Genomic DNA, 25960 nt, shown 5'->3' on the forward strand with positions numbered 1-25960 from the left:
ACCTCGCCTGCCCTGTGAGCTTCGATCGCCGGTGGTCAGGTCATCGACTCAGTGTTCTTGTGACAGCCTCCGGTGCGGATATACTGTGGGGGGCACGCTGTCAGGCTGTAGCGAACCGACGACGTGGCACGCCGTTATTCTTGTTACTGCGTCCCTGCAGCGGGACTTGTTTGCATTGGGCAAGATCACCTTCGAGCGGCTGTGGTTTTCGCATCCATCCGTTCGTGTCGTTGATGGATGTGTCATCGTGGAAGGCGCTCCTCCTTAACTGTACATATTGTAATTCATAAGATGCAGTTTATAATCTTTATTTTGTAGTAATTACCTGATCTTTATGTCGCGGTTTTGCGCATACTTGGGCTAGCTTATGCCTTAATGTTGTACATATTGTACTTTCCTTTTGTTGGTGTCGCTGTATATATTTTCAGGTTTGCTGTTGCATGTTCTGTTGCGGTTTTATTGCACATTGTTGGGTCAATGCCTTGCTGCTGTACATTCTCTATTCCTTTTGTGTGTCAGGTTTTGTTGTAAATATTCTGCTGTCTTGTTGTTGCATGTCGCTTGCGGTGATGTTGCATGTAATGAACTGTATATAGTCTGATTTTACTGACTGGTGTTCTTTGTAGTTGTGGGGTTTTCTGTGTGTATTGCTGTATGTATGTATTGCTGTTTGTTTGCTGTACTAATTGTCCTATTCACACTTGTATTCATTACCACGTTATATTAAATTTTCCTCCAACACATAATAAGAAGTCTGTTCTACGACGGAGATTTTGAAAAGTATTTTGCACCAACGCCTTGTAAATGAATTCAGATATTTGATAATGCTTACTTACGAGAAATATACATACCAAAATGTCATTTTTGCATGAATGATAGAGTTATTATCAAGGTAAATTGCACGTAAGCGAGTGCAGAAAAAAAGGGGGGAATACTGTTTCGAGCACTAGATTTTCCAGACGGGCATTGTAAGCACTGTGTGCAGGCAATGTTTATAGCCTAATTTACAGCCGTTGGTACATCCAGTTGAGAGCCTCCGAGATACCGACATCTCGGGCGAGCTTTGATAGCATATGAAATTACCTTTCCTTGGCCATTTCCTGATTTCTTAATTGGCAATCGCCTTGTGCTCAGACTCACTGCTGGCAACATTCGTTTATAATATCATCTGTGTGTGTACTGCCCATATTGCCATCCGTACTATCCGGTCACACTTGTTCGTCGGCATACAGTAAGTATGCACTAGTAAAACAATACCAAGAGCAACTAAAAATTCCATAATCAGTCAGTACAGACGCCAGTGACTTGTGAAAACAATAATTGTGGCATAAATATATAACAACAAAATACAAATAACAAAGTACTCATATAGCAATAGGAGAAAAGCAAAAAGACGTGAATGTCTCGAATCGAACCTTTCGTGTCAACACTGCTGTTCCTCTCTTAAGGAAATTTAAATAAAGGAAAAAGGAAGCGGGTCCAGAGGAAATGTACAAAGGAAGGACACAGTCTGTCCGCTACTTTCGGGTTTTCGGTTGCCTGACATGGGTTTGGTTCCCCGACCGCTACAGATCCAAATTGAGCGCCAAGAGCAAAGAAGCTATTTTCGTTGGATATTGCGAAAATGTCAAGGGATACAGGCTCTACGATCCTGTTCAGAAAAGGATCTTCATCAGCAGAGACGTACAATTTTTGGAGGACCAAAAAGGATCTATGTTGTTAGCACAGCCCAAGAACAAAGACAATTACGACGAAATGGTTTATGTCCACGTAAATGCGAGAGATGATCAACAGCGGCTTCAACAGAGAGAAGGCAATGAAGCCAACGATAATGTCGAAAATGAACCGAAAGACGTCAATGATAATGAACAAAGCCCTTCAGTCGACAGTCAAGGGGGTGACTCGTTAGTTCAGGATAGATCTCCAGACGAAACAAGTGGGAGCGACGAGAACGAAATACAACAAGTTTTGTTTCGGCGCACATCCACAAGGGTTAGCAGACCACCAGACCGGCTACAGGTGGATCCAACCAAGAAGAGTTCTTGTGAGATCGCAGAGGTAAAAGAACAGCTCGAGCAACTGAAAACATACAGCAAAGAATATCGTCGCCTCAACGGATTCAGTGGGAGCGAGCTATGGAAGAAGAGATGGCTTCCCACAAACAGATGAACACTTGGACTCTTACTCCCAGAACAACAAATATGAAAGCAGTAAAGTCCAAGTGGGTGTACAAAATCAAGCAGAATGCTGCTGGCGAGATAGAGAAGTTTTAAGAAGAGAGTAAGTAAGTAGTAAGAAGTAAGTAGAGAAGAGTTTAAGGCTCGTGTCGTAGCCGTCGGCTGTTCACAGACACAAGGCATTGACTATTTCAAGACTCACCCGTCGTGAAGCTTACCAGTTTACGCATACTTCTCGCAGTTCCAAACGAGGAAAACATGGTGATGCGTCAGCTAGACGTGAAAACCGCATACCTACATGGAATATTAGAAGTCGTTTACATGGAGCAACCACCAGGATTTTGCGAGAACGCTAATCAAGTATGTAGGCTGAATAAGGCTTTGTACGGGTTAAAGCAATCTGGACGGACATGACACAAGGGTACAAGCGTCTAGAAAACGACATGTGCGTTTTTGTTCACACGAGAGGAACCGAGACGGTTATCCTAGGGGTCTACGTTGACGACATGTTAATGGTAGCCACCAGTCGACTGGCAATGGAGAATGCCATCAAGGCTCTCACGAAAAAAATTTAAAGACCTGGGAGAACCGAAGTACATTCTTGGATTGGAGGTACTGAATCGGGACGAGGAACAACGGAAGGTTATTACTATTAGTCAGAAGAAGTACACTCAAGAAATATTGCGACGCTTCAAAATGGACGATTGTAAGCCGATCAGTAAACCCATGGAGCCGAGCCAGGTCAAGGAAGATGATGAACAAGCAACAGCGGCAACTGGAGCGCAAGGTCAGCTACCTTACCAATGTCTGATCGGAAGCCTCATGTACTTAGTACAGGGCACAAGGCCCGACATCGCATTTGCCGTTAATTACTTGCGCCAGTATAACAAGAATTACACAGTACAGCAATGGAGGATGGCAAAACGAGTACTGCGTTACTTAAAAGGGACACAAAATGCAATAATAACATACACCGCATGCGGAAAGCCAATCGTCGGATTCTCTGACGCAAGTTGGAATGAAGTCAGTACAGGGAATTCAAGGAGCGCATACGTTTTTTCAATGTCGCAAGGAGCAATAAGCTGGAAGTCTGTTAAGCAACCAACGGGGGCGCTCTCGACTAGCGAGGCAGAGTACGTCGCGCTAACAGAAGCCATGAAGGAAGGTACCTGGTTGAAGACTTTCTTGAAAGAACTTAATTTCGAGAAATGCGGCGACAGAGGAATGCTGCTGATGTGCGATAACCAGTCAGCAATCAAGATGATGGAAAATCCCGTACAGCATCAACGATTAAAGCATATCGGTTTAAAATACCTCTGTATCAGAGAACAAGTCGAAAACCAAAATTTCGTGATCCAGTACCTGCCGACGGGAGACATGATTACAGATGGGCTCACCAAGGCGGTACCAAAACAGAAGAACTTGCTGTGTTCAAAGGGTCGTGGTTTGATCTTTTAACTTGGACTCTCTGTTGTTGACTTTACGACATTCAACGCGAGTGGGAGTGTGTTGAAATATTACTTTGCGCGTTGATATGTCTTTTGTTTATAACATTTATTCTGTGTATTTTCTTCTTTGCCACATGTTTACATGAGAAAAATGAAGTTAGGACCAGGAGGCGCGAGAAGCTCGCTCTTCGTTCACTTCCTGGTTATCATGAGATCGAGTACAGACGTGTCTCTGATACTTCGACGAAAGGAACGATGCTGTGGTATTACCGCTAGCTTCTACACCTGATGCGTATCTGCAACAAAAGCCACGTTACGAACCGTCTGCTAACACTCTCCCACTATGCGCCTGACAGTTGCGAAAATCGTTCGCTTTTTTCGGGCATTGTGTTCGCACGAGTTCAAACTTACGACGTAGATGTGAAATGACTAAAATGTATCATTAGTCAAGTCTGACACTAAAGTGATATTTCATTGCGCAGCGTCTTGTATATGTAGCTTTCTGTTATTTTGTCATTGTGCTTCTGTTGCATATTTTAAGGTCATCGTGCAACAGGGTGTGCGCTTTTGCATTCCTTTTCTGTGCATTACATTTCATTCGTTTACTTTAAGAACCCTCGTAGTGGACGTTACAGAAAGGGCAGGTAAATAGTACATCGAACACATAGTACAGAACACATTCATGATTTATCCTTTCTAGAGATGACTATGTAGTATTGCAGTGGTGAAGAACTTAGTGAACTGAAGGACATGCACGTAAAGGAGCATGGAAGTCACCTCCAAAATATTTTTTTTGTTTTTCGCGGCGTCTTCTGCAACGAATAAAATGAGCTCCTGCGAAAGAACGATGAGCGCAGGTGACCTACAGAGCACGCGCGAGGCTGTGTTCCGCACACCTTTAAAAAATACTCTAAAAAAACTCTGTACGTGCAAATAGCGCATCGGCGGATGAGAAGACGTCGTGACGAATCGCGGGCTCCGGCACATGACAGCTCAAGCGTGTATACGTGACAATCCTCCAGTGCCATGAAGGGGGTGGACGTCAGGTCGTGAACTTTGTTGTGCGTCGCGTTTTGCGTCTGCATTGGCTGCAACAACATTTACTATCACTATCATAGTAGAGATTACGTTTTGCACACGACCATCTCTATAATACCCGACCACAACACTTGTCCGATCGCCTATGGGACTTCCGTCCGCGGCTCGAAGAACGGAAGTGACGTATTTACGCGCGGAGCGCCCGCCAGGGCGCCAATTGCCGTACCCACAAGAGCGCCCGTTGTAGCTCAGCTGTGTGCAATATCAGTGGTCCTTGTGGTTAATTCTTCGTGCGTACGTGTTTGCGTATTTTCGCAGGTTCTCTGAGCATGTAGAGCTAAAGGGTGAACCGCATGGCACGAAAAACTGTCGGAAGACTGGCCGAACCGAAATCGGGACCCAACTTTTTTCTGTGCATCACCGCATGCTACCGAAATGCACCCCGAATTTCGGCCCCAGTCGCTGGCCTTGGGGAACATCGCCTTTCAACCATCCAGGTCAAGGAGATAATCCCTGTATTCATAGGGGTTCAAGTTGCACACACGGCAACAGTCAACCCCATTGCAGCGTCATCGTAGCTATGGTTCTCCTTCCGGCTGGATAGCCATTGGTTGCTTCTACTTTTTCGGCTGGCGTCACATCCTATTTCGGAGGAGAAATCTGGCTTGGCCAGATCGGGCCGAATTCGGCACGGAATTCTGTTCTCCGAAAAAAAGTTGGGTCCCGAATTCGGTTCGGAAAGAATTCGGACGCTTTTCGGGCCATGCGGTTCACGCTTAAGAGTTGTGAAACTGCATACTCGGCAATGGGCTGTGCTCCAAAGCTTGAGGTGGCACGTAAAACTGTTAAACTCGCGCACTATGTGGTACATCGTACATATAAACTTTAACAGCAGCACCATCTGTGTTGGGCCAGTTAGCACAAGTTTACGATTGTTAGATGCGTTCACAACTTACGTTTCGCGTGAGAGGCGTTCCGTGTTAAAGGGGCCGTAAACAGGTACAAGAGGTGCACATTTCTTTTTGTTATATTATTGAAACTTAGGCAGTGAAAACTCATTGCAATTACTAACGCTCAAAAACAAAAGCCGCTTGCATACGGATGAAATATTCACTGCACTCTTTCGCATTTTAGCTCCGCCCCGCGCTCTAACTTTACGTCATTTTGACGTAGCGCTTTCCTCACGAATTACGATCGAGTGTTCCACGTATGATTTTATTTCAAATGCGGAATTGGACTAGATGAACATGAATCCTCTTCTATTCAAAATCTAAACAGTTACAGCCTCAAACTGAAAAGGAAATGCGTTTGATTTAGGTATCATACGCGCACTACATTTTCTGGGCAGTACCACGCAGCACACCACGAGCGCGAATGAATATCCGGAACTACAGTCCCGGAATCTTAGGTAGGTGCGCTATGGCGGGCTAGGTATGGCGGGCTAGCCCTTCTAGCCCGCCATAGGCTAGGTGCGCGATGGAACATCTTCGTCATCTTCGAATGGATCCGACAACTGGGCTGCCGTACTTTGGTTGAGCCACGCGGCATCGCGTCACCAGCTCGCGTGGTACAGTGGATAGCGTGCTAGCCATGTCACGTCGTGACTGGGAGGAACCCGGGTTCGAATCGCGTCATGTGATAGCAGCCCAACTGTTGACGTTTGCGCCAGCCGAAGATGTCATGACGTTGAATTTCGGAACCACGGGGCCCAAAACGTCGTTTCACACAAACAAACTGAGCGCTCAGAGTCACAGCTGATAACGAAGTATGTTTATTGGCTGGTAATTTGAAACGTCATGTGCGCAGCTCGGTCCCCCGATTGGACGGCAAAACGCTACGTAGCAATGTGACGTATGCGCGGTGGAGAGAGGTTCGCTGGTTACTCATCTTTGAAAGCAGTTATATGGGTGAATGAGCTGGCACGAGCCGAACGAAATGTATATTTGGGTATTATGATCTGCGTTCTTTCATGGGGTATCATTATTTCAGAAATATTTGGTGGCCTGTTTACGGCCCCTTTAACATGTAGGGCTGTTCCAGAGAATGGCAAAGAAATGACTGACAACAGTTACGACGTCCAAAAGAATTTGTTGTATAAGCAAGCACTTGAGTTTTGAATGAGCAGTTGCTTGTTTGATTTTCCTACTTATTCGTCTCTTTTTATTTTTTATTTATTTGGTTTACAATGCTTTGCTAACCTACATTATGCTGTCCGTTTCTTGATGATTGCTTTTCTGCGACGCTATACCTACCTGTTTCTTTGTGCTCGTGGGTACCGTGGCTACGCTCAAGTCCTCGGCCTTGAAACGGTCGAGTAGTCTGTCATGGTTCATTCGATCTTCCAGAGAGAGATGCGTTAAAGGTACATTTAACGCATCTCTACACAACGTCGACCGTAGACTTCACCATATATGAAATGAAACAATCGTAATGCAGTTACCTGGGTTAGGACCCCGCGATATATTTCCAGCCACTTCTCTTGTAGGGCATCATTTGAGGGGAACTCGTCGGGGGAAATACTTGGGTGCCACACTTCTTTTTTCGGCTTGCAAATCGGGACGGTGCAGTACAGCATCACGTTTCACGTCTGATAAACCATGCACTGGAGACAAACACCTCCGACTACGTGTGAAAACCAGCGAAAACCAAACTCGAATGACGGCAGCGACGGTATGTGTATGGCAGGCGGCGTCTGCCGAGGGTCCGTATTCAGCGCCACAAACGTGCGGTGGCCGTTTGGCAAAACAAAATCAGCGGGGCTGGCGCTAGGTGTTAATGTTATGGTCCTGTATTATAGACATGGTCGTGGTTTTGCGTACCCGCACTGCTCGCACACTCCTTCGATGGTGGTCCACTAGGAATGTCTCGTATAGACAACTTGGGTGCCTTGTGCTGACGGTATGAACCGGAAATATGGACGCTTGTTGTGATCGGCCGCGGATGGCGCCGGATTAGGAGTGGATCGGATGCGGATAAACCGCGCGATTGCGCCATCAATTTTCTTCACGCTAGGTACCGAACACAGAGTCAAGGTGAACGCAAGCCGCTCGCGCGTCTGGGAGAGATCTTTGGCATCTCGAGTCGGAGGTGCGCGTTCGGCGCCGACCTTGGGTTCCACTTCCAATAAACTATACCTATTCCGTTTGTTGCAAAATGTGTTGCTGTGCTTGGTGCCGTGTATTCTTTCGCAGCAGCTAAATCTGTGCTTGCTGTCGTGTATCCCTTGGTGGCATCATGGACGTTCAGGACCTGCACTCGCTACAAAAGCTGTGCCACTCCGGTGTTTTCACGGTCAGAACACGAGAGAGGAAATCGCCCGTGTGGACGAAGTTCGGTGACAGCTGTTTTTGGTAGTCTGTTTTCTGTGCTGTTTTGTGCTGACGAGAGATAACGTTTATTTCCTGGAAAATTGGCTAGATATATCGAGCCCAGAAACTGAACTATCGCTGCATGCCGGGGGACACGCGGATTTTGCGGGTATGATACGGACGTCAAAAAGCTCATCCGCGCAGTGCTTTAGCTCACACGACAAAAAGTATTACTTAGATCTGGCCATCACCGCTAATCCCCAATCTCGGGCGCCAGCACCGTGCACGCCGGAAACAATGCCATAAACTTAGCCTCACAGGATTGCAATAGACGTGTTATGCTACAGAAGAGAACACTGTGGTAACCTTGCAGAAGCCTGTGCCACGCTATATTGCTTGCACATTGAAACCCAACCAGACCAGGCAAAATTGAAACTAAAAGGAGTTAAAACAGGAGCCCAAGAAAAAAATATAAACCTCCCCACCAGGGTACATGCAACGCGGGTCACTGTGGCCGTACTACCCTGTAGTACGAAAAAAAAGTATTTTCTCTCGTATACGAAAAGACACCCTCGAGTTTTTTTAATATGTCGTAGAGGAAGCCTCGTTCTACAAAACTGCATTGGTTTCAGATGTCTCTTCTGACCTCTTCGCTGCGTGTTTTACGCTCGATTGTTGCGAATTTTAGAAAAAGCGCATACTTCCCCTATTTTTCCTGCAATGACTACGAAAGTTACAAGTCTTGCGATTTTTTCTGTTCAAGTATTCCACGAGACCTTGGAAGAAAAAAATATTCATTAAAATTGATTTTTTTCCTTTTCCACAAAAAATCGCGAAATAGGAGGAAAATTGCGAAATTTCCGGCCTCTGTATACCAGCATCGATTACAGCATGACAACCGGGATTTGCGACGCTGTGTAGAGCACGGTTTCCTCTATACGCAAAAAATAAAAAACAAAAAAAAAACGCACACTTCTAGGTGCTTTCTATGAGCCGAAGCTGCCGTTCACGTCAGGCACGGTTTTCGCCAGCGCTGCGAGCTTTGCTCGTGTCTAACACCCGCCACATTGAGATCTGGGATCATGAAACGTTTCGTGGTATGTCGTTTTGCACTATTAGGGACTGCAATTTTCAAATTTTGGACTGAAATTTTCGTAAAAATTCGCGATAGTTTTCTGAGGGCCGAGCAGGTTCGCTGGATCGTTTCGCGTGGAATCGCCCACCCCTGTGTGGAGGAAAGAGGAATCGTCCGAGTGATCATGCACGGTGGCATGCATACGTTCAGGTTCATGGCCTTAGGAATAAATAGCGAGTTTTAGCAGATTAGAAGGTCTAAACGGTAACGCTTCGGAAAACATGGTAGGTTAATCGCATGATTCCTTTCAAGTAGCTTACGTCACGTTGTTTATCGTATCGTTACCGTAGAGTGCTGCCGATCTGCGGAAAGTGTGCTCCATTTCGCATCCGAAATGGAGTCGTCGTCCTTCGTCTGTTGTGATGCTATCGCATTTCATACGCGTTTGGTAGTGAGCCAAAGAGTACAGTATTTTCTTTTTCTTTTCTTAGCCAAATGCTCCCAAGCACTTACGTTAATCCTTCGGAATCTTGTGGTAGAAAATGCCCATCGTCACAGATGAACGGTTTCTGCATCACCGAACAGTACAACGTACACCAGGCACTTGTGGGTCCCAAATACGTGCCACAGCCCCAGCTTTCGCCAATCGTTTACTTTCCGGGTCGCGCAACCAATGTGACCACCATGGTGATCACGGCAAGCGGTGTGCACAAACGTGATACAACGCGACGAGACAGATGGCGTGGCGGTGTGGCTGAATGTAATGCTGCGTTCACACCGCGGCACTGAACGCCGCGAAAGCCGCGAGCGACGGAAATGCCGGACAACTTGTCACGTCCACGCAGCAACCCGCGAGAGCCGGGAAAGCCGCGCCGCCGCGCCGAAGAACGCGACGCGAGAGTTGAAAGTGCTTCTACTTTTGCCGGGAGCGACGGAAAGTCACAAGTCTGCAACAATCAGCACGCTCCCCGAGCGAGAACGCTGGGAAGGAAGAGCAGTGACGTGGACAGCACCATGACGGATGCGTATCCCTGGTCTACGGAATTATAATCAAGGCTCTAAAGCAGCGCTAAGTGTTGCAGGACAGCAAACGAAAAGGAAACAGAAACGTAAATATGAAGACCGGTTCACAGCAGCTGCGGGGAGAAGACAAGGAAGTATAACTTTGTCGACTGTGTGGAGACATGTATGTGTATGTCGTCTGTTGCTCGCAGTGGGCATCGCTTTACAGGAAGCTGTGTAAAATACAATAATGATATGTTTCGCAACTGTTATCATCATTTATCAGAACGACATTATACCTGTTACACGTGCGGAGTTTGAGTACGGATCAAATAATTATACGGAGGAGAGTGTGAGGCGGAGGACGGTATTGCCGGCACTCCCGGCGTTCGGAGTACAGTGCGAACGCGAGCTTCGCGAAAGTTGCAAACGCTGTGAATGAATTCGAACTATTATGTTTGAAGTGTTTTGAAATAAACGTCGCTTTTAAGACAACGCTTAACTGTAACATCAATTATACATAAACTTTCTTGTGTACAAATTAATCATCACGTGGTAACAATGGCCCAGTCGTGGGCCAGCAACTCAAGTTGCTCTGTTTTGCCGTGCGTTGGCAGCATCGTCCAGATTCCGACAATTTTCAATATATTTGTACGTAAAAAGTACGCCGAATTCAGCAGTACTGTGCAGAATCTCTGTGCAGAAGTAACGCTCTCTCATCAAACAACGATGTTGTTCAGAATGGTGGGCAAAAAAATGTGGGTTATTTTCCACTTTTCAGTCCTTTTACGAACAAATTTATCAGCATTATCAGCTTGATTACCAAGCGGGTGAGTATGCGGGGTTTCAGAAGTTTCGTTTCAACACGTATATACTACGTTTGATACACTGTGATCACCTTGCACATGAATAACAGGAAGTAATTGAGAAGTAACTCTGACATTTCACGAGTAACTGTAATTGATGTACATTGATGTACTAAGTAACTTTTCCTGTAACTTAGTTACTTTGAAAGTCACATAACTGTAACTTAATTACACTTTGTGAGTAACTTATGCAGCTCTGGTCACCAGCATAGCTACAACTTCAGACACGGTCTTACACCGGGCACAAAGAATTCGCTATCTTTCACAGTGGGAGACATTTGCATTCTGTGATGTAGCGCTAGTGAAGAGTGTCCTCGGCTGTTACCATTTTTTTTTCTTTTCGTCGCAAAAACTAGGAAATAAACACAAAGCAGCAAGTAAAGTACCCGTTTGGGCACTTATCGGTGCCTATTTTTTTTAAGGCACTAATCGCAAAAAAGGCAAAAAAAGGCACTAACATTAGGGTACCCTTCGACCTGATTCGTGCTTAGAACATTGAAAGGCAGCATCTGTCCTTCTCTCGACGAAAAGGCATATGCCTGGAAATCCGCTCTCTAATTACAATACAGATACAAATACATTCAGAGAATGAGTATTATAAAACATACTACAAATACTCAAAAATATTACAGTAACAGTATTATAATGCAAACTATCACTATTACTGCCAACCCCTTTGTGTGTATCACTTATTCTTATTCGCACAACGCCACTGCACATGCGTTAACATATGTACATATGTTTTCAACGAGGATATGTCCAACGAGGATTTCAGATGGCTGCGAACTGGTGAATAAGTAATTCGGCCTGCACTTATTCGTTGCCTCATCATGAAAAAAAGGGGGGGGGAACGAAAAGCTCACACGAAATAATATCAGAAGCGAGATTTCGGCGCAGCTTTCCGCTCAGACTCCATCTCATGCGTGCATGTAGGTTTAACTGCATATATTGCATGCTGCATATATTTCATGTTGCATATATTTACTTCTATAATATGCGGCCTTTATAATACATTATTCTATGTGGTGTTTTCCCAGGCATCTCTCATCTATAGTGGACGATACAATAGACAAGGCTTTAGGCAAACCCTTCAGAGCATCCTGGCTTCGTCATTCTTCCTTAGCTTCAACGCCTTCTCTTTTATTGGGGTCTACTGCGTCCTCAGGTAAGGGTTTTTAGTTCCTTCGGCGTTTCGGCTTAAGGGTTAAGTGTTTCGTTCCATTGTAAATCAGCAGCTGTCAGCAGCTGCATTTTCGCGATGAAAACTTGTTGTGAATATATGTATTGGTCATGTATCTTCAGATTCCATATGCAGATATGTGTGTACAATGTACATGTGTATGGGCTGTACAGGAACGTCGCACAAGAACAGTGTGACCGCAGACTCCTTTGAGGCGGGCTGCTAAAGTGCCCAATAAATATACTGCACTGCGGGTAGCATTCACATTTAACACAAACATTTAGAACTCTGGCTAACATTAACGGTGACATTCATGTACCTTCTGAGAGGCGGTGGTGGTGGTGGTGAAAACCGGCTTGTCGTTGTTGGCCTCACGTATGTCGGCTGCGTCCCGACTGTAGCCAGGATGAGATGAGATGATGTGGTAACAGATGAAGGAGTGATGACGGCCGAAAGTTAAGAGGCAAAATATTTAAAGCAGGTTGTGCGCTAATAGCATTCGTCAAAGCTTTGCACGCGCAAACAAGACAGCCGTATGAGCATAGAGGGACATCAACACAAAGGACTAGAGGGGACAAGGGCTTCTCGTCTAGTCCATTCTCGAGTGGATACCAAATAAAGTCAGTTGTAAGAACAACGCATGCGTGAACCTCCTAGCGGTTGTCTGAAATCGCCTGTCAGGAGCCTGCAGCCCATATTGCCTTGGTTGCCCTCGGAAATGTTGTTCCAATATTGCATTTAAAGAAAGACCATATGCTGCACATGTTTTTTACTCAAAATACCACCTGGAGATTTGAGGTGGGATAAACCACAGGGTGCTGATTTCAAACAAGCGTGTGGCAAGCAGTACATGTCAGTGCCACGTTGAGCGAGAAAGTTGCCGAATTCGCTTTTTGTTTTTTACATTTCTTTCATCATGGTGGCCACTAGAGAAAAAAATATCCATATGCTTTTCATGTTATGTTTTTAACGAAACTCATTTCAATTTCTATTTGAATAATGAGCGCCTCCCACTCATTCACACGGTTCACAGCTTGTAGGTGGTATCGGGCAGATACTTGTAAAAGAGAAAGTTTTTCGATTTGTGCAGCTGTTCGCGAATTATTTAGCCCGGGGGTATAACTGAAACACCCTTCAGGAAGAACTATCGTCCCTTGACGAACATCGGTTTCTTGCGAGATGGGGAGCTCTGTCGTACCTTGAATGCAAGAGGGATTAGCCTTCCTTAGAGACCAACCAGCGAGCCGAGCAGCTGGCCCAGCGCAGCGTAACACAATGAGCTAAACTTGCACGGTGAGCAATGCGTTAGCGACACATCATTGTACTTGTATGAGTGCGAAATGAAACTTTTAGACGCGTGATACACTTATGAAACCTGTAGTTTGTTATTCTACCTTCATTGTATATAGCTCGGTCGTATGCTAAATAAAGTCAGTTGTAAGTATATGCGCTTGTCCCGTCCACCCCTCTGTGATGATGTCTGTATACAGCGCTACCTTTAATTTCAGCTATATGCACCAGAACGTTAGTTTCGGAAAATGGGTACGATACTGGCGCTTAGCTAGCTTTCTTTTCCATGAAATGCTTGAACGTGGTATTGAAAGTGGCGGGGATTGCTCCCGAACAGCGTTCGAAAGCACGCTGCCAGCGAAGCTGCTCATTTCGCCAGCACGCCAACTGCTTCGAGTGCCACCACACTGTCATTCCGCAGCAGTCGCTGCAGCAGGCGACTTGAGAAAATCTCAGAGAGCTTAGCGCCGCTTTGAACTATGGGAACTTGCTGGAAACAAAGGAGGAGAGGTCTCCATACTGTTTCGGGGTTACGCCCCATTTCGTCCAAACGTTTATTTCGTCCAAGTACTCACAACGTCCAAATATTTAATTCGCCCGAAAAAAATCGGACGTACTGAACACTTGGACGAAATGAACAGGCGAGGAGAAACTTGCCCAGCGCGTCCAATACCCGTACCGTCCAATAGCCCATTTCGTCCAAATGGGGGAATTCCCAAAGGCTCTGCTCGTTTCGGCAGGCGACTGCCTGGCTGCATTCATGAAAGCACAGGCCATTTTGATACTGGGTGAATGGCAGGTGACTGTATTCATGAAAGCAAATGGATTATCGATCAAACGGGGAATCACAGAAAACACAAACCCGTTCACAGGACCGCTGACCTACAGTGACCGTCCTGTTAACGATGTGTTGTTTTCTATAACTGTGTTCTCGCTAAGTACCGCGTTTCCCAATATCAGTGATCTTTCTTGGAAACATCTAGGGATCTGAAAGGAAACTTTGGCTAGGGATCTGAAAGGAAACGGTCCTTTGCCTTTACGTAGACTACTTCGAGCGGCAGTGGCTTACCAACGTTCATCTCCGGAATTTGTTTGCGGATGAGGACGATCTCCGCACAAACAATCACGCCGAAGGGTGGCATAATTCGCTGCGCATGAATTTTTTTTTTTGATTGGGTGTGAGCGCCGCGAAGCAACTGTGGCTATGAGCGACGTACAGATGTGGACAGACGGAGAGAGGATAGCAGGAAGGAGTGGGGGACAGGGGGGTTAGTATGCGTCTTGGGCCGACTTCAGGGGGAACTGTGCCGTCATTCGTCTGGAAAGTCTTCGGAAAACCCAGGGAAAACCTCAGACAGCACAGCCGGCGGTAGGATTCGAACCCACCACCTCCCAGTCTTCAGCACGACCTTGGTTACCACCAACGAGCGGACGCCTTAGCCCACTCGGCCATGCCGCTGGTGCGCATGAAATTCAAGAGGCAACCCCACATGACGTTTTCGAAGTTCCTCGTCGAATTTGAGTCAACCATACACATTGTAAGCACAACCAGGTAAGCAACAAATTCGCATAATCAGGGAACATCATCATGATAATTAGTAGAATATAGCATATATACTTCCTCGCTTGCTCTCTTTGTATTCATGCTTCTTACAGCCATTTGCAGGTACGCATTCGGCTGCTGTTGAACGGGGCTTCGCCAAGCAGGAGACGATACAAGAGGATCGCTCTTCCTTCTCATGGGCGTACGGAAAATACAGCTCAGGGGAAATGATGCTGGGAAACGAAGCACCCTTCACAGACGTAACAGAGCAGTTTGCTCATGTCATCAAGGCATACCTGCAGCGCCTGTCCCACTTGCTGGGCCATGCTACCTAATAAGTTAGTTGTTCAAAGGAAAAAAAAAAAAAAAAACTAAACGGAGCAGGCTGAGCATTTGTTTCCCGTTTTCCTCGGTGTATAACATATTTCAGTGGGAATGTTTAAATCTTACCTTCAACTAATAAGTCAGTTGTTGGAATGAAAAAAAGAAAGAAAGAAAAATAAATAAACAGAGCAGAGTGAGCATTTGTTTTTCGTTTTACTTGGTGTATGGCATGGCATCTTTCGGTATGAATGTTTAAATCCTACCTTCAATCGTAAACGAAGCAATTGTTCACTCGCATTCGGAGATCCCCCTCCGTTTTCGGACGAAACAAGCGTTTGGACGGTACGGTTATTTGGACGGGTTGGTCAAGTTTTCCCCCCTTTGGTTCAGTTCGTCCAATGCCCACTATGTCCAATTTTTTTCGGACGTGCTGAGTACTTGGACGTTGTGAATACTTGGACGAAATAAACATTTGGACGAATCGGGGTGCCACCCTGTTTCGGTTCCCTCTCTCTCGGCCGATTGTCCACAAGGAGTCAAGGTCAACGAAAACGAAACGTGAAGGACAGTTGATTCTACTAATCTCCAGGATGCAACGCGAGCGCATGGAGCACTGGGATTTTCTAAAATCGTCTACTAGCGGCGCACGGCAGACTACACTCTTAACTCGGTACCCTTTAGTAAAGGGTAAAAAATCGCAATATTTTACCCTCTATTTCAGAAGCTACCAGGTACCCTCTGAGCAGTACCTTTTATAAAAGTTACAAGGAAGCCCACTAATTAGAGGTTACGGCCTTCAATCCAGCACCTGCCCGTAAAGGTTACGCCAACGTGCGGCTTTTTATACAGGATGTTCATTTTTATTCGCAACAGAGTAGCGCTCATTTGGCAGGAGGGTTATGTGAATTTTTGCTAACTAATCGATCCGTAGTTACAAACACATGCGTCAGGAAATGTCGGAAATGTTTGCAACTACGGATGGGTTAATTTGCGAAAATTAACATAACCCACCTGTCAAATGAGCGCTGGTGTGATGCGAATAAAAACAAACACCCTGTGCGTGGGATATGGACAGACATTTACAGAACACACCAACGTACCAAAATGAACCAGCAGAAAAGGAGATCTTGAACATATGCATATTACAAAAACAGAAGTCTGTCGAGAGGTGACACATTGTGCACAAGTGCTATTCTGATGTGAGGAGAAACCATGGTCGCTTTACCATGTATGTGGAAAAAAGAACTATCTTCTAAGTGAGAAGCAATGCATAAAAGTGCGAAGAAGCCAGCGAGTCAAAACAACTGCCCTATGTTTGCTAAGCTGAACAGACCCAATGAAATGGACAATTGCAGCAGAAAAAAAATTATTCCACATTGGTGTTGCAGAGGCGAGCGCAAATGGCAATACAGTATTACATAAAATGCACACAACCTTGAGGAATATGAGTGTACAGTAACGCAGGAGACACTACATTACTGCGTTATCAGCGTTGGAGGCGCTCTGGGACGAGTTTGTGAGGTACTGCATTGCGCTGGTGACGGTATGTGAACCTGCATGTGGGATCCTGGGAACAAAAGTTTGGGCAATGAGAGTAACATTTACGGACCCATTCAAATGCGTACAAAGCACAAGGTACAAAGCAGCATAAATGCGGGAAGGCGTTCACTCCGCGATTGAGTCTTAGAATATCGTAAGAATACAACAAGTAGGAAGCTGCGAATTATATATCTCGATGCATATATCCGCAGCTCGCAAAATGCACGCCGGTGTATTGACTTGGCGACCAAGTAAGAGCAGAAAAGTAGCAAGCGTAAGTGGCGTTCATATGAAGTACCCATAATCACAACAAACATGCGCTAAGAGCTCTTGCTATCAAAATAACGCACGTACCTAGCACAAAATGTACACTTACCCAGTGTATGAAGTGTGTGAATTAGGGCTGCGGCGGTGACGTTCGTTTTCGGTTATATATTCTTTGCAATCTTCGCACTCACTACACTTTCCCCTGAGAAAACCGAAAATATCCTTGTTTGCTAGCGACATATACTTTTCCGTTGTTCCTGACGATACTATGATAAACGCGAGGAAAACCACTGATTAAAACAGATTACACTTGTTAACGGACGGACGACGAGCGTTAAGCGTTTCAAGGAAACCGCTCTCAGTGTGGACAGATCTAGACCAGGCACGGCTACGCAGCGAAATCGGTAATCTTGGTGGTTGCGGCATTGACAATGGTTTTTCACCCTTTAGGAATAAACATACTAACAGTATTCCAGACTGCGAACTTATAATCTGTCTGCATACAGCATTGATAACATGCAGCCGACGTATCGATGACGCTGAAACAGATAAAAAAATAAGAGCATAGATTCGCAACTGTCGTCTCGAATGGGAGGCTGAAACGCGGCATTATGCTGCAAAACAGAAGGAAAACAAACGATAAGAAACTAACAAAGGAAATTATCGTTGGAGACTTCGCTTAGAAGTTACAGTGCCGGAGTAGAGGGTACATTTACAAGTCACAACAAGCTGTTTTTGTTTTTTCCGAGATGTAACCTCTATTCCTGTTGTAAAGACATGACTTTGGTCGCTTTTAACCTCTAAATATACGTTGCAGTGGTGTAACCTGTAAGAAATCTCGAAATCTACGTCTATATAGAAGTTACATGTTTCTAAAAGTTACAATAAAAGGTACGGGTTTAAGAGTGTAGCGTCGTCTTAGATACCCGCTTCTTATTACTTAGATTCCCGCTTAGATTAGTGTCGTCCTAGCGTCCGTCTTAGCGACCGTCCTAGCCCCCGTCCCAAGATTCTAGGGACCACAGTGAGGCTGTCAGTTGTTTACTGTTGACGACGATCGATGTACATCCTCTGCGGTACGTTGTTGGATGTAACGACGTATTCAGTAGAGCATTTCACATGCATCAGCGACCACTTGTGGCACCGGAACATGTGCTCCGTGTGAGAACGTTTGTGTATATGCAAGGCGCATTAAAGCTATGCAAAGTGCAAATCCCTGTGTCGTTCCCTGTAGTAGTAATGTATCAGCTCAAGAAGCCGGCAAGTCACATCTTCGTCTGGACGCCATTAATTAGCAATTAGAGCTAATTGGGACCCCCCACATTAATCAGGACCCTCCAGAGAGTCATTACACTAATTGGGGACCATCTAAGACACGTCCAGACGAAGATGTGAGTTGCCGGCTACTTGAGCTGATAAAAATAAAAAAATAGGTAGAAAATAAAATGAAGAGATAGAAATAGAGTGGAGAGAAGGAGTTTAGTTGAAGATCAACGACGTCATCTTGAAGAAAGCGGTCCGGAACGCCCGCTGACCGTCGCTGGGCGACGGAGCACAGAGGCAGGTTGCAAAGCATCGCAGCACCAGTTCCGCACATCCTGTGACGTCAGCTGTGACGTCATCATGGCATGTCTGGGCAAGTTAGGACAGCTCTGGACATGCAAGGAGAAAAACACTCGTAATACAGAGGCTGGGAAAGCAAGAGTATGCAAACCATCAATAGCTAACAAGAAAATAGAATTAGTTACACAACAAATGAGCCCACCAGAACAGGAGCGCAGAATGATGCGACTGCTCCATCCGAGAGGCAGGCAGAGAACTGACTCGTAATGGTTTTTTTTCTCCTGTATAAAGCCCCGCAGCTGCATCCCCTAGCGGTTACTTTCTCAACTAACCTCACAACAAAATTATTAAGAATCACGCCAGCGCTACTCCCGTTCCCAAGGCAGAAGATGATAGAAAATGGCGGGGATGCCCGGACAACAGCAACCAGCACTGGCACGAAAATTGCAAACAAAGCGGGAACAAAGTTGGCGAAAGCATTAGTTACACAACAAATCACCTCACCACAGTAGGAGCGCAGACCGATGCGACTGCTCTCGTCGACAGCCAGGGATCAAGTGACGACGGAGCGAACGACCGCACGTCTTCTCCCAACGAGAGCCAGAGGTGGACTGACGTAAGCGCCACTCTACGGGTGCTACGCATGCGCGCGCTCGTAGCGCCCTCTGCGCGCTCCTACCGCCACCTGCGAGAGGCTAAGAGAGAAGAGCATTCCTGTGCCCCCTGCTGGCCGTTCTCATTGGTCGTGAGGCTAAGTGAGAAGAGCATTCCTGCGCCCCCTGCTGGCAGTTCTCATTGGTCCAGACATCATCCTATTGTCTCAAGCCTACACTGTTCTTTTCCACTAATGCTCCTTTGGTCAATCTGCAGTGAAGCCACGGTATGACGTCATCATGCACCTGCGTGGCTCAAGGACGCGTGCGCTCTAGACAGGGGACCTATTATTTATTGAATCACTATCCCAAGATTATTTCCTTTATTCTTCTATAACGACTGCATAGGAAACTATTGCAGAAGAGCACCATGCATGAAAGCTGATCGAAGGAATTCCAAAGTCTTACTAAATGAGACTTGCAAAAGAACAAAACATCCTAACATGTAACTCCAACAACGGCTAATAAGAGGACTAGGCACTCAACAAATCAACGCGCGCAGAACTCAGGGCAGCACTATCGTCAAGACAACAATGTTCCTTGTCAAAAGAGAAAAAAATACTAAGCGTCAACAAAGGAAAGCATGCATATCGGGGCATGTCAGGACACGTCAGGACAAATCGTACGACTGCTGGGCAACAGAGGAAAACAAACACTTGAACAGAGTGAAAAAGACACTCACCATCATTTTTCCCGTTCACAGCATTCCCTCATTGTAAATCCGCTCGTCACAAAATCCACCTGCATCGTCGAACACCATTCACCAGTGACGAACCACACATCCGCACCCCATCAGAGGCAGACAGAACCCCACCGAAGCTACGCTCTTCCACTGACGGCCAATGCCAGGAGCAGAATTTGTGTGTCGAGACCCGTCAGTGTCCAAGAGAGAAGTGAATCCTTGCGCCCCCTGCTGGCCGTTCTCATTGGTCGTGACGTCATCCTATTGTCTCAGGGCTACCCTGTTTTTTTCCACTAATGCTCCTTTGGTCAATCTACAATGAAGCCACAGTATGACGTCATCATGCACCTGCGTGGCTCAAGGACGCGTACGCTCTAGAAAGGGCACCTGTTATTTATTGAATCACTATCCCTAGATTATTTCCTTTATTCTACTATAATGATTGCATAGGAAACTATTGCAGAAGAGCACCATAGACAAGAGGAGATTGTAGCATTTCATTCCCAAAGTCTTACTGTACAGGAAAAAAAAAAATGGTTCAGCAAGACATCAAGTCACACACCTGTCCTCCTCGCGGTTACTCTCTGAACTAAATGAATCGCAAAATTATTAAGAATAGCTCTACTCCCATTCAAGGCAGCACTATCGTCAAGAATATGCCTTGTACAAAAAGAAAAAAACTACATGTAGAAGGAAAGCATGTCAGAACAAGCCCAGGCATGTCAGCACATGTTTGTCAGACAAGGGGGGAAAAAGCGAAAAGAAACAAAGAAGGAAACCAGCATCAAACTATTTCTAAGCACACGCACTCCTCTTATTCAAAAACAGTGCTCATCATAAATCTGCCCAGGACAATACACACTATTTTTCTATTGCCACACTTTTTTCCAGTAACGGTCAATGCATTGCTACAGACCACGTGACGTCATCACATCCTGTTTGAAGAAGACACAGACAAAGACTCCTATTATTATTTATTGAATCGCAAGATTATTTCCTTTGTCCTACTCTTAACGACATTGATTCTCTCATTAAAATTCAACAAAAAAGCACCCCGCATATTAACGATTTTCACCCCAAAGGCTGATCATGGTCATTAGAATTACAGTAAACTGCCACTGCTCTTTTAAAATAATAAGTGAGACCACTCAACATCACCTCCAGGCTTATGTAATACATGACCCTTTCTATGCTCACACATTCGTTGTCTGAGGCTACACCTGCGAGCAAAAAAGGCGCGGAAGCTGGGTGGGCAAAGTTCCATTCGCGCATTGCGAGCATAAAGGCGGGAAAAGCCTGGGAGCAAAGTTCTATTCGCGCATTCCAAAGCACAAGACAGAACGCCTTTACGGGAACACGATAGCATTCCTATACTATATTAATGATTATTGCATTGCAGTTTAGAAAAACTACAACTAAACTATAATTTTAGGAGCCCATTAAAATTCTACTTTCTATGGAAACTATAATTGCCCTATTATTTGGATCGCTACTAATGAAGCGCTCCAATTTTTTCTCTCTTCCCATTTCAGCCTTGTCATGCAGGGAAGCAGACTCATATCCAAAATAATTAATTTACACTGAGGGTGCCGTGCTTCAGGAATTCCTATCCTGCGCTCAGATGCAAGCATTTCTTCACGGATACCTTTAACAGCTGACTTCCTCAACATATCGAACACCCAACAAAATCAAACAAACAACCCCACTTCCACTGGTAGAACACTATTTAGCTTTTACGCAGGAGGCTTTCTTCTACATAAAAAGTAGAGAAAATAAGAAAAGAGCAGCAAAAATTGTGTGCACTTTTGCTTGACTTGAAAAACCTGAAGCATATGCCAATAAACCAAGAAAAAGACACTCATGTCTGGTATCTGATAGTGCCACATACACAGACGCATTGTCGCAAAGAAAGCACAGGACAGGGATACACAAATTTCCTTAGGTGAGCAGGGAAAAGGCTTAAGACCTCAGGAATAATAGCAGAGTCACTGGACATCGCTACGCGGCTAACACAAGATAACAACAACAAGATAATAGCGGCGGGTAAAATTGCAGCACTGCTAAACAAGCCCCAACATGCCATCATGACGTCGCAAACCAGGAAAAAGAAGCACGCGCGCGCACACAGCAGCTCAGGAATGCACAAGGAGAGGTGCTTTATAGGAATTTCTACTCCACACACTCAGATACCAGCATTTCTGCACAAATACCTATAACGGCTGACTTCCTCAACATATCGAGGAAAGCGAATACTGACACTCAACATATAACAAAAAACAAACAAATTCCATTCTCATGAACTCTCTCCTCTGCCGAGCGGCTTTCTCCTGCTCTACCTGGATGCTGACTGTTTCCCCTCATCTACATTCTGAGTAAAAGCCGTGAAAGGAGAAAAGAACCGCGAAAAATTACACGCATGTGTGCTCCAATAGCTGTAACTGCAAGAAACCGTAGCGCACGCCAATACACTGAGAAAAAGACACCCATTTCTGCCACCAGATAATTCTTGCATAATGCCACATACACAGTCGCATTACCCTTGCGTAAAGAAAGCACAGGACAGGGATACACAAATATCCTTAGGTGAGCAGGGAAAAGGCTTAAGACCTCAGGTCACCACACATCGCCACGCGGCTAGCACAACATGACACCAACAACATACTAGCGGCGGGAAGAACTGCAACACTGCTAAACAAGTCCAGACATGCCACGATGACGTCACAAATCAGGGGAAAAAGCACACGCATGCACGCACAGAGGACAACGCATTAAACACACGGAGCGCTCAGGAATAATCGTAGCGTTACCGCACATCGCTACGAAGCTCAACGTCTAACCCAAGACGACAGCAACAAGATATTAGCGAAGAGTAAAAATTGCAACACTACTGAACAAGTCTAGACATGCGACATCGCATACAAAACACTGGTGATCGGGGAAAAGGCCTAAGCCTGCGGCGGATCATCATAGAGCATACACAACTTCATTTTTCTATTTTGCGTAAACTAAACGCGGTCTGCTTGGAAAACGACGTACAAATTTTCTTAGGGAGCAGAGAAATATATAAATTTGTACTCCGTGCTCAGATACCAGCATTTCTGCTCAAAAACCTGCAAAATTAAGCACTGCTTACTTCGTCAAGATATCGAACACCCAACAAAATCAAACAAACAACCCCACTTCCACTGATAGAACACTATTCAGCTTTTACGCAGGAGGCTTTCTTCTACATAAAAGTAGAGAAAATAAGAAAAGAGCAGAAAAAAATTACACGCACTTTTGCTCGCATAGCTATAAGAGAGAAAAATAAAATAAAATATCGACACACACGCTAATAAACTGTGACAAAGACACCCATTTCTGCTATCAGATAATTATTGCATAATGCTAAATACTCATTTGCATTGTCCCTTCGTGAAGAAAGCACAGGACAGGGATACACAATTTATCTTAAGCGAGCAGGGAAAGTCACTTCTACTCGAACAGCTTAATACCATAAAGTCTGAATTTTTGCAAAGCAAATAAAGCTTGAATAGCGCTACGAACTTGACAGGCACATACTAACAAACAAACAAACAAACAAACACTTCTTCGAGTCTGTATTATCTTTAAAAAATAACGAAAGCACACAAAAAAAATCAAATCGGCTAGGTAGCCTACCAGACGTGTGAAGCCAACTTGCGGTTTTGCTGGATGCACATGAAGTCAGATTCCAATTGGAAATCGCGCTAAGGACGTGCCAAACGTGGAATTTTCGCAAGATTAATCACAATACCTGGAATTCTGTTCATTTTAGCGGGAATGCTGGCGCTTGTGCTCCATTATTCGAAATTTTCGAATATTCGAATTTCTCGATTATCAAATTTTCGAATACGAATAGGGTTCGAATATCAACAATATTCCAACGATATCCGAAATTTCGAATATTCGTACACCTCTAGTGAATACTGACACTCATCAACATATAACAAAAAACAAACAAACAAATCCCTTTCTGATGAACTCTCCTCTGCCGAGCGGCTTTCTCCTTCTCTACCTGGATGCTGACTTTTTCCCCCCCCCCCCTCACCAACATTATGAGTAAAAGCAGTGAAAGAAGAAAAGAACCGCGAAAAATTACACGCATTTGTGTCACAGGACAGGGATACACAAATTTCCTTAAGTGAGCAGGGAAAAGGCTTAAGTCGTACCGCTCAGGAATAATCGGAGAATCGCCGCTTATCGCTAGGCGGATAGCGCTTGAACAGCGCTACGAACGTGACAGATACATACTAACAAACAAACAAACAAACAACAGCAGGACCGGCGTCGGGCACTCATAAAATACCCTGCCCAAAACAAAGACTTCACCAGGTTCGCGATTCCATTAAAAACGCTCGTCCTATCCTAGAGATAGCAATGCAAACGCGACTGCCCTTATTTTTTAAAACCACTATTTCACGCAATAGTACATAAATGTATCACTCGTGTCACACGAAAAGGCAAACACTTACCTGTCAAGTGGGGTCCCAGCGCGTGCGCGCGCGCGCGCACACACACACACACACACACACACTAACATTTTCACACTCACAAACACAAAGTCTATTTTCACAACCACATAAATCCATATTATTCCTCAGGTCAATAATTATCCTGCCATCGCCAAAAGACGGCACAGACATGTATGCTTACGCAAGACAATCGGTCCTCGTTCCGGATGTAATAGGATATCGCCACTCGGCCGGCGCGAACCAATAAAGAAAGAAAGGAATGCATGTTCGCTACGAAGAAAACGGTGCCGTGCTTCTACGCAGCGATCATTATAGAGACGCGTAAATGTGAACATCATTCGCTACACACTGTAGCTCTAATCATTTTTAAACCAAACCAAACCGTGTTCATAGGTCTTCACTAAATAGGTGAGCCGATAATGACTCAAAATAAAATAAAATAAAATAATCATTCCATCATCGCTGGCTGCAAGCTTGGGTACCCAACAGAGCAGCGCGCTCCTATCAACACGCCTTGGGCTGACCTTACACACCCGAAGCCTTTTCTGAATACAATCTGCCGGCGCTGGAATAAAAGATTTATCGCGAGGGTACTACGATGTCAGCTCTGTTGCTGTTTAAGTGATAAAACAGTGCGCCCGAACCGCGAAGCGCACGCGCGGGCCCGGTCTCGCGGTTTGGACTCGCGACGCGCGCGATTCCCCGCGGCGCGAGCGCAACGCGGACCCGTTCTCGCGGTTTGGACGCGCGCGATTGCCCGAGTAAGCGCACTGTTTTATCACTTAAACAGCAACAGAGCTGACATCGTAGTACCCTCGCGATAAATCTTTTATTCCAGCGCCGGCAGATTGTATTCAGAAAAGGCTTCGGGTGTGTAAGGTCAGCCCAAGGCGTGTTGATAGGAGCGCGCTGCTCTGTTGGGTACCCAAGCTTGCAGCCAGCGATGATGGAATGATTATTTTATTTTATTTTATTTTGAGTCATTATCGGCTCACCTATTTAGTGAAGACCTATGAACACGGTTTGGTTTGGTTTAAAAATGATTAGAGCTACAGTGTGTAGCGAATGATGTTCACATTTACGCGTCTCTATAATGATCGCTGCGTAGAAGCACGGCACCGTTTTCTTCGTAGCGAACATGCATTCCTTTCTTTCTTTATTGGTTCGCGCCGGCCGAGTGGCGATATCCTATTACATCCGGAACGAGGACCGATTGTCTTGCGTAAGCATACATGTCTGTGCCGTCTTTTGGCGATGGCAGGATAATTATTGACCTGAGGAATAATATGGATTTATGTGGTTGTGAAAATAGACTGTGTTTGTGAGTGTGAAAATGTTAGTGTGTGTGTGTGTGTGTGTGTGTGTGTGTGTGTGTGCGCGCGCACGCGCTGGGACCCCACTTGACAGGTAAGTGTTTGCCTTTTCGTGTGACACGAGTGATACATTTATGTACTATTGCGTGAAATAGTGGTTTTAAAAAATAAGGGCAGTCGCGTTTGCATTGCTATCTCT

The 25960-nt window shown here is 45.3% G+C and overlaps 1 protein-coding gene across 4 annotated transcripts in view; it reads left to right on the plus strand.

The window, feature by feature from the left end:
• Positions 1–25960, plus strand: part of LOC135388544 (transmembrane protein 135-like) — a 297964-nt gene that overhangs the window by 57016 nt on the left and 214988 nt on the right. For 3 of the 4 annotated variants that reach the window (XM_064618147.1, XM_064618145.1, XM_064618146.1), the window contains exon 2: positions 11952–12079. In XM_064618147.1, the coding sequence (XP_064474217.1) occupies positions 11952–12079 (128 nt within the window). Of the gene's footprint in view, positions 1–11951; positions 12080–25668; positions 25856–25960 lie in introns of those variants that run through there. The other variant, XM_064618148.1, reaches the window with a different exon arrangement.

The sequence above is a fragment of the Ornithodoros turicata genome, chromosome 3, assembly GCF_037126465.1.
Source record: "Ornithodoros turicata isolate Travis chromosome 3, ASM3712646v1, whole genome shotgun sequence".
Taxonomy (NCBI): domain Eukaryota; kingdom Metazoa; phylum Arthropoda; class Arachnida; order Ixodida; family Argasidae; genus Ornithodoros; species Ornithodoros turicata.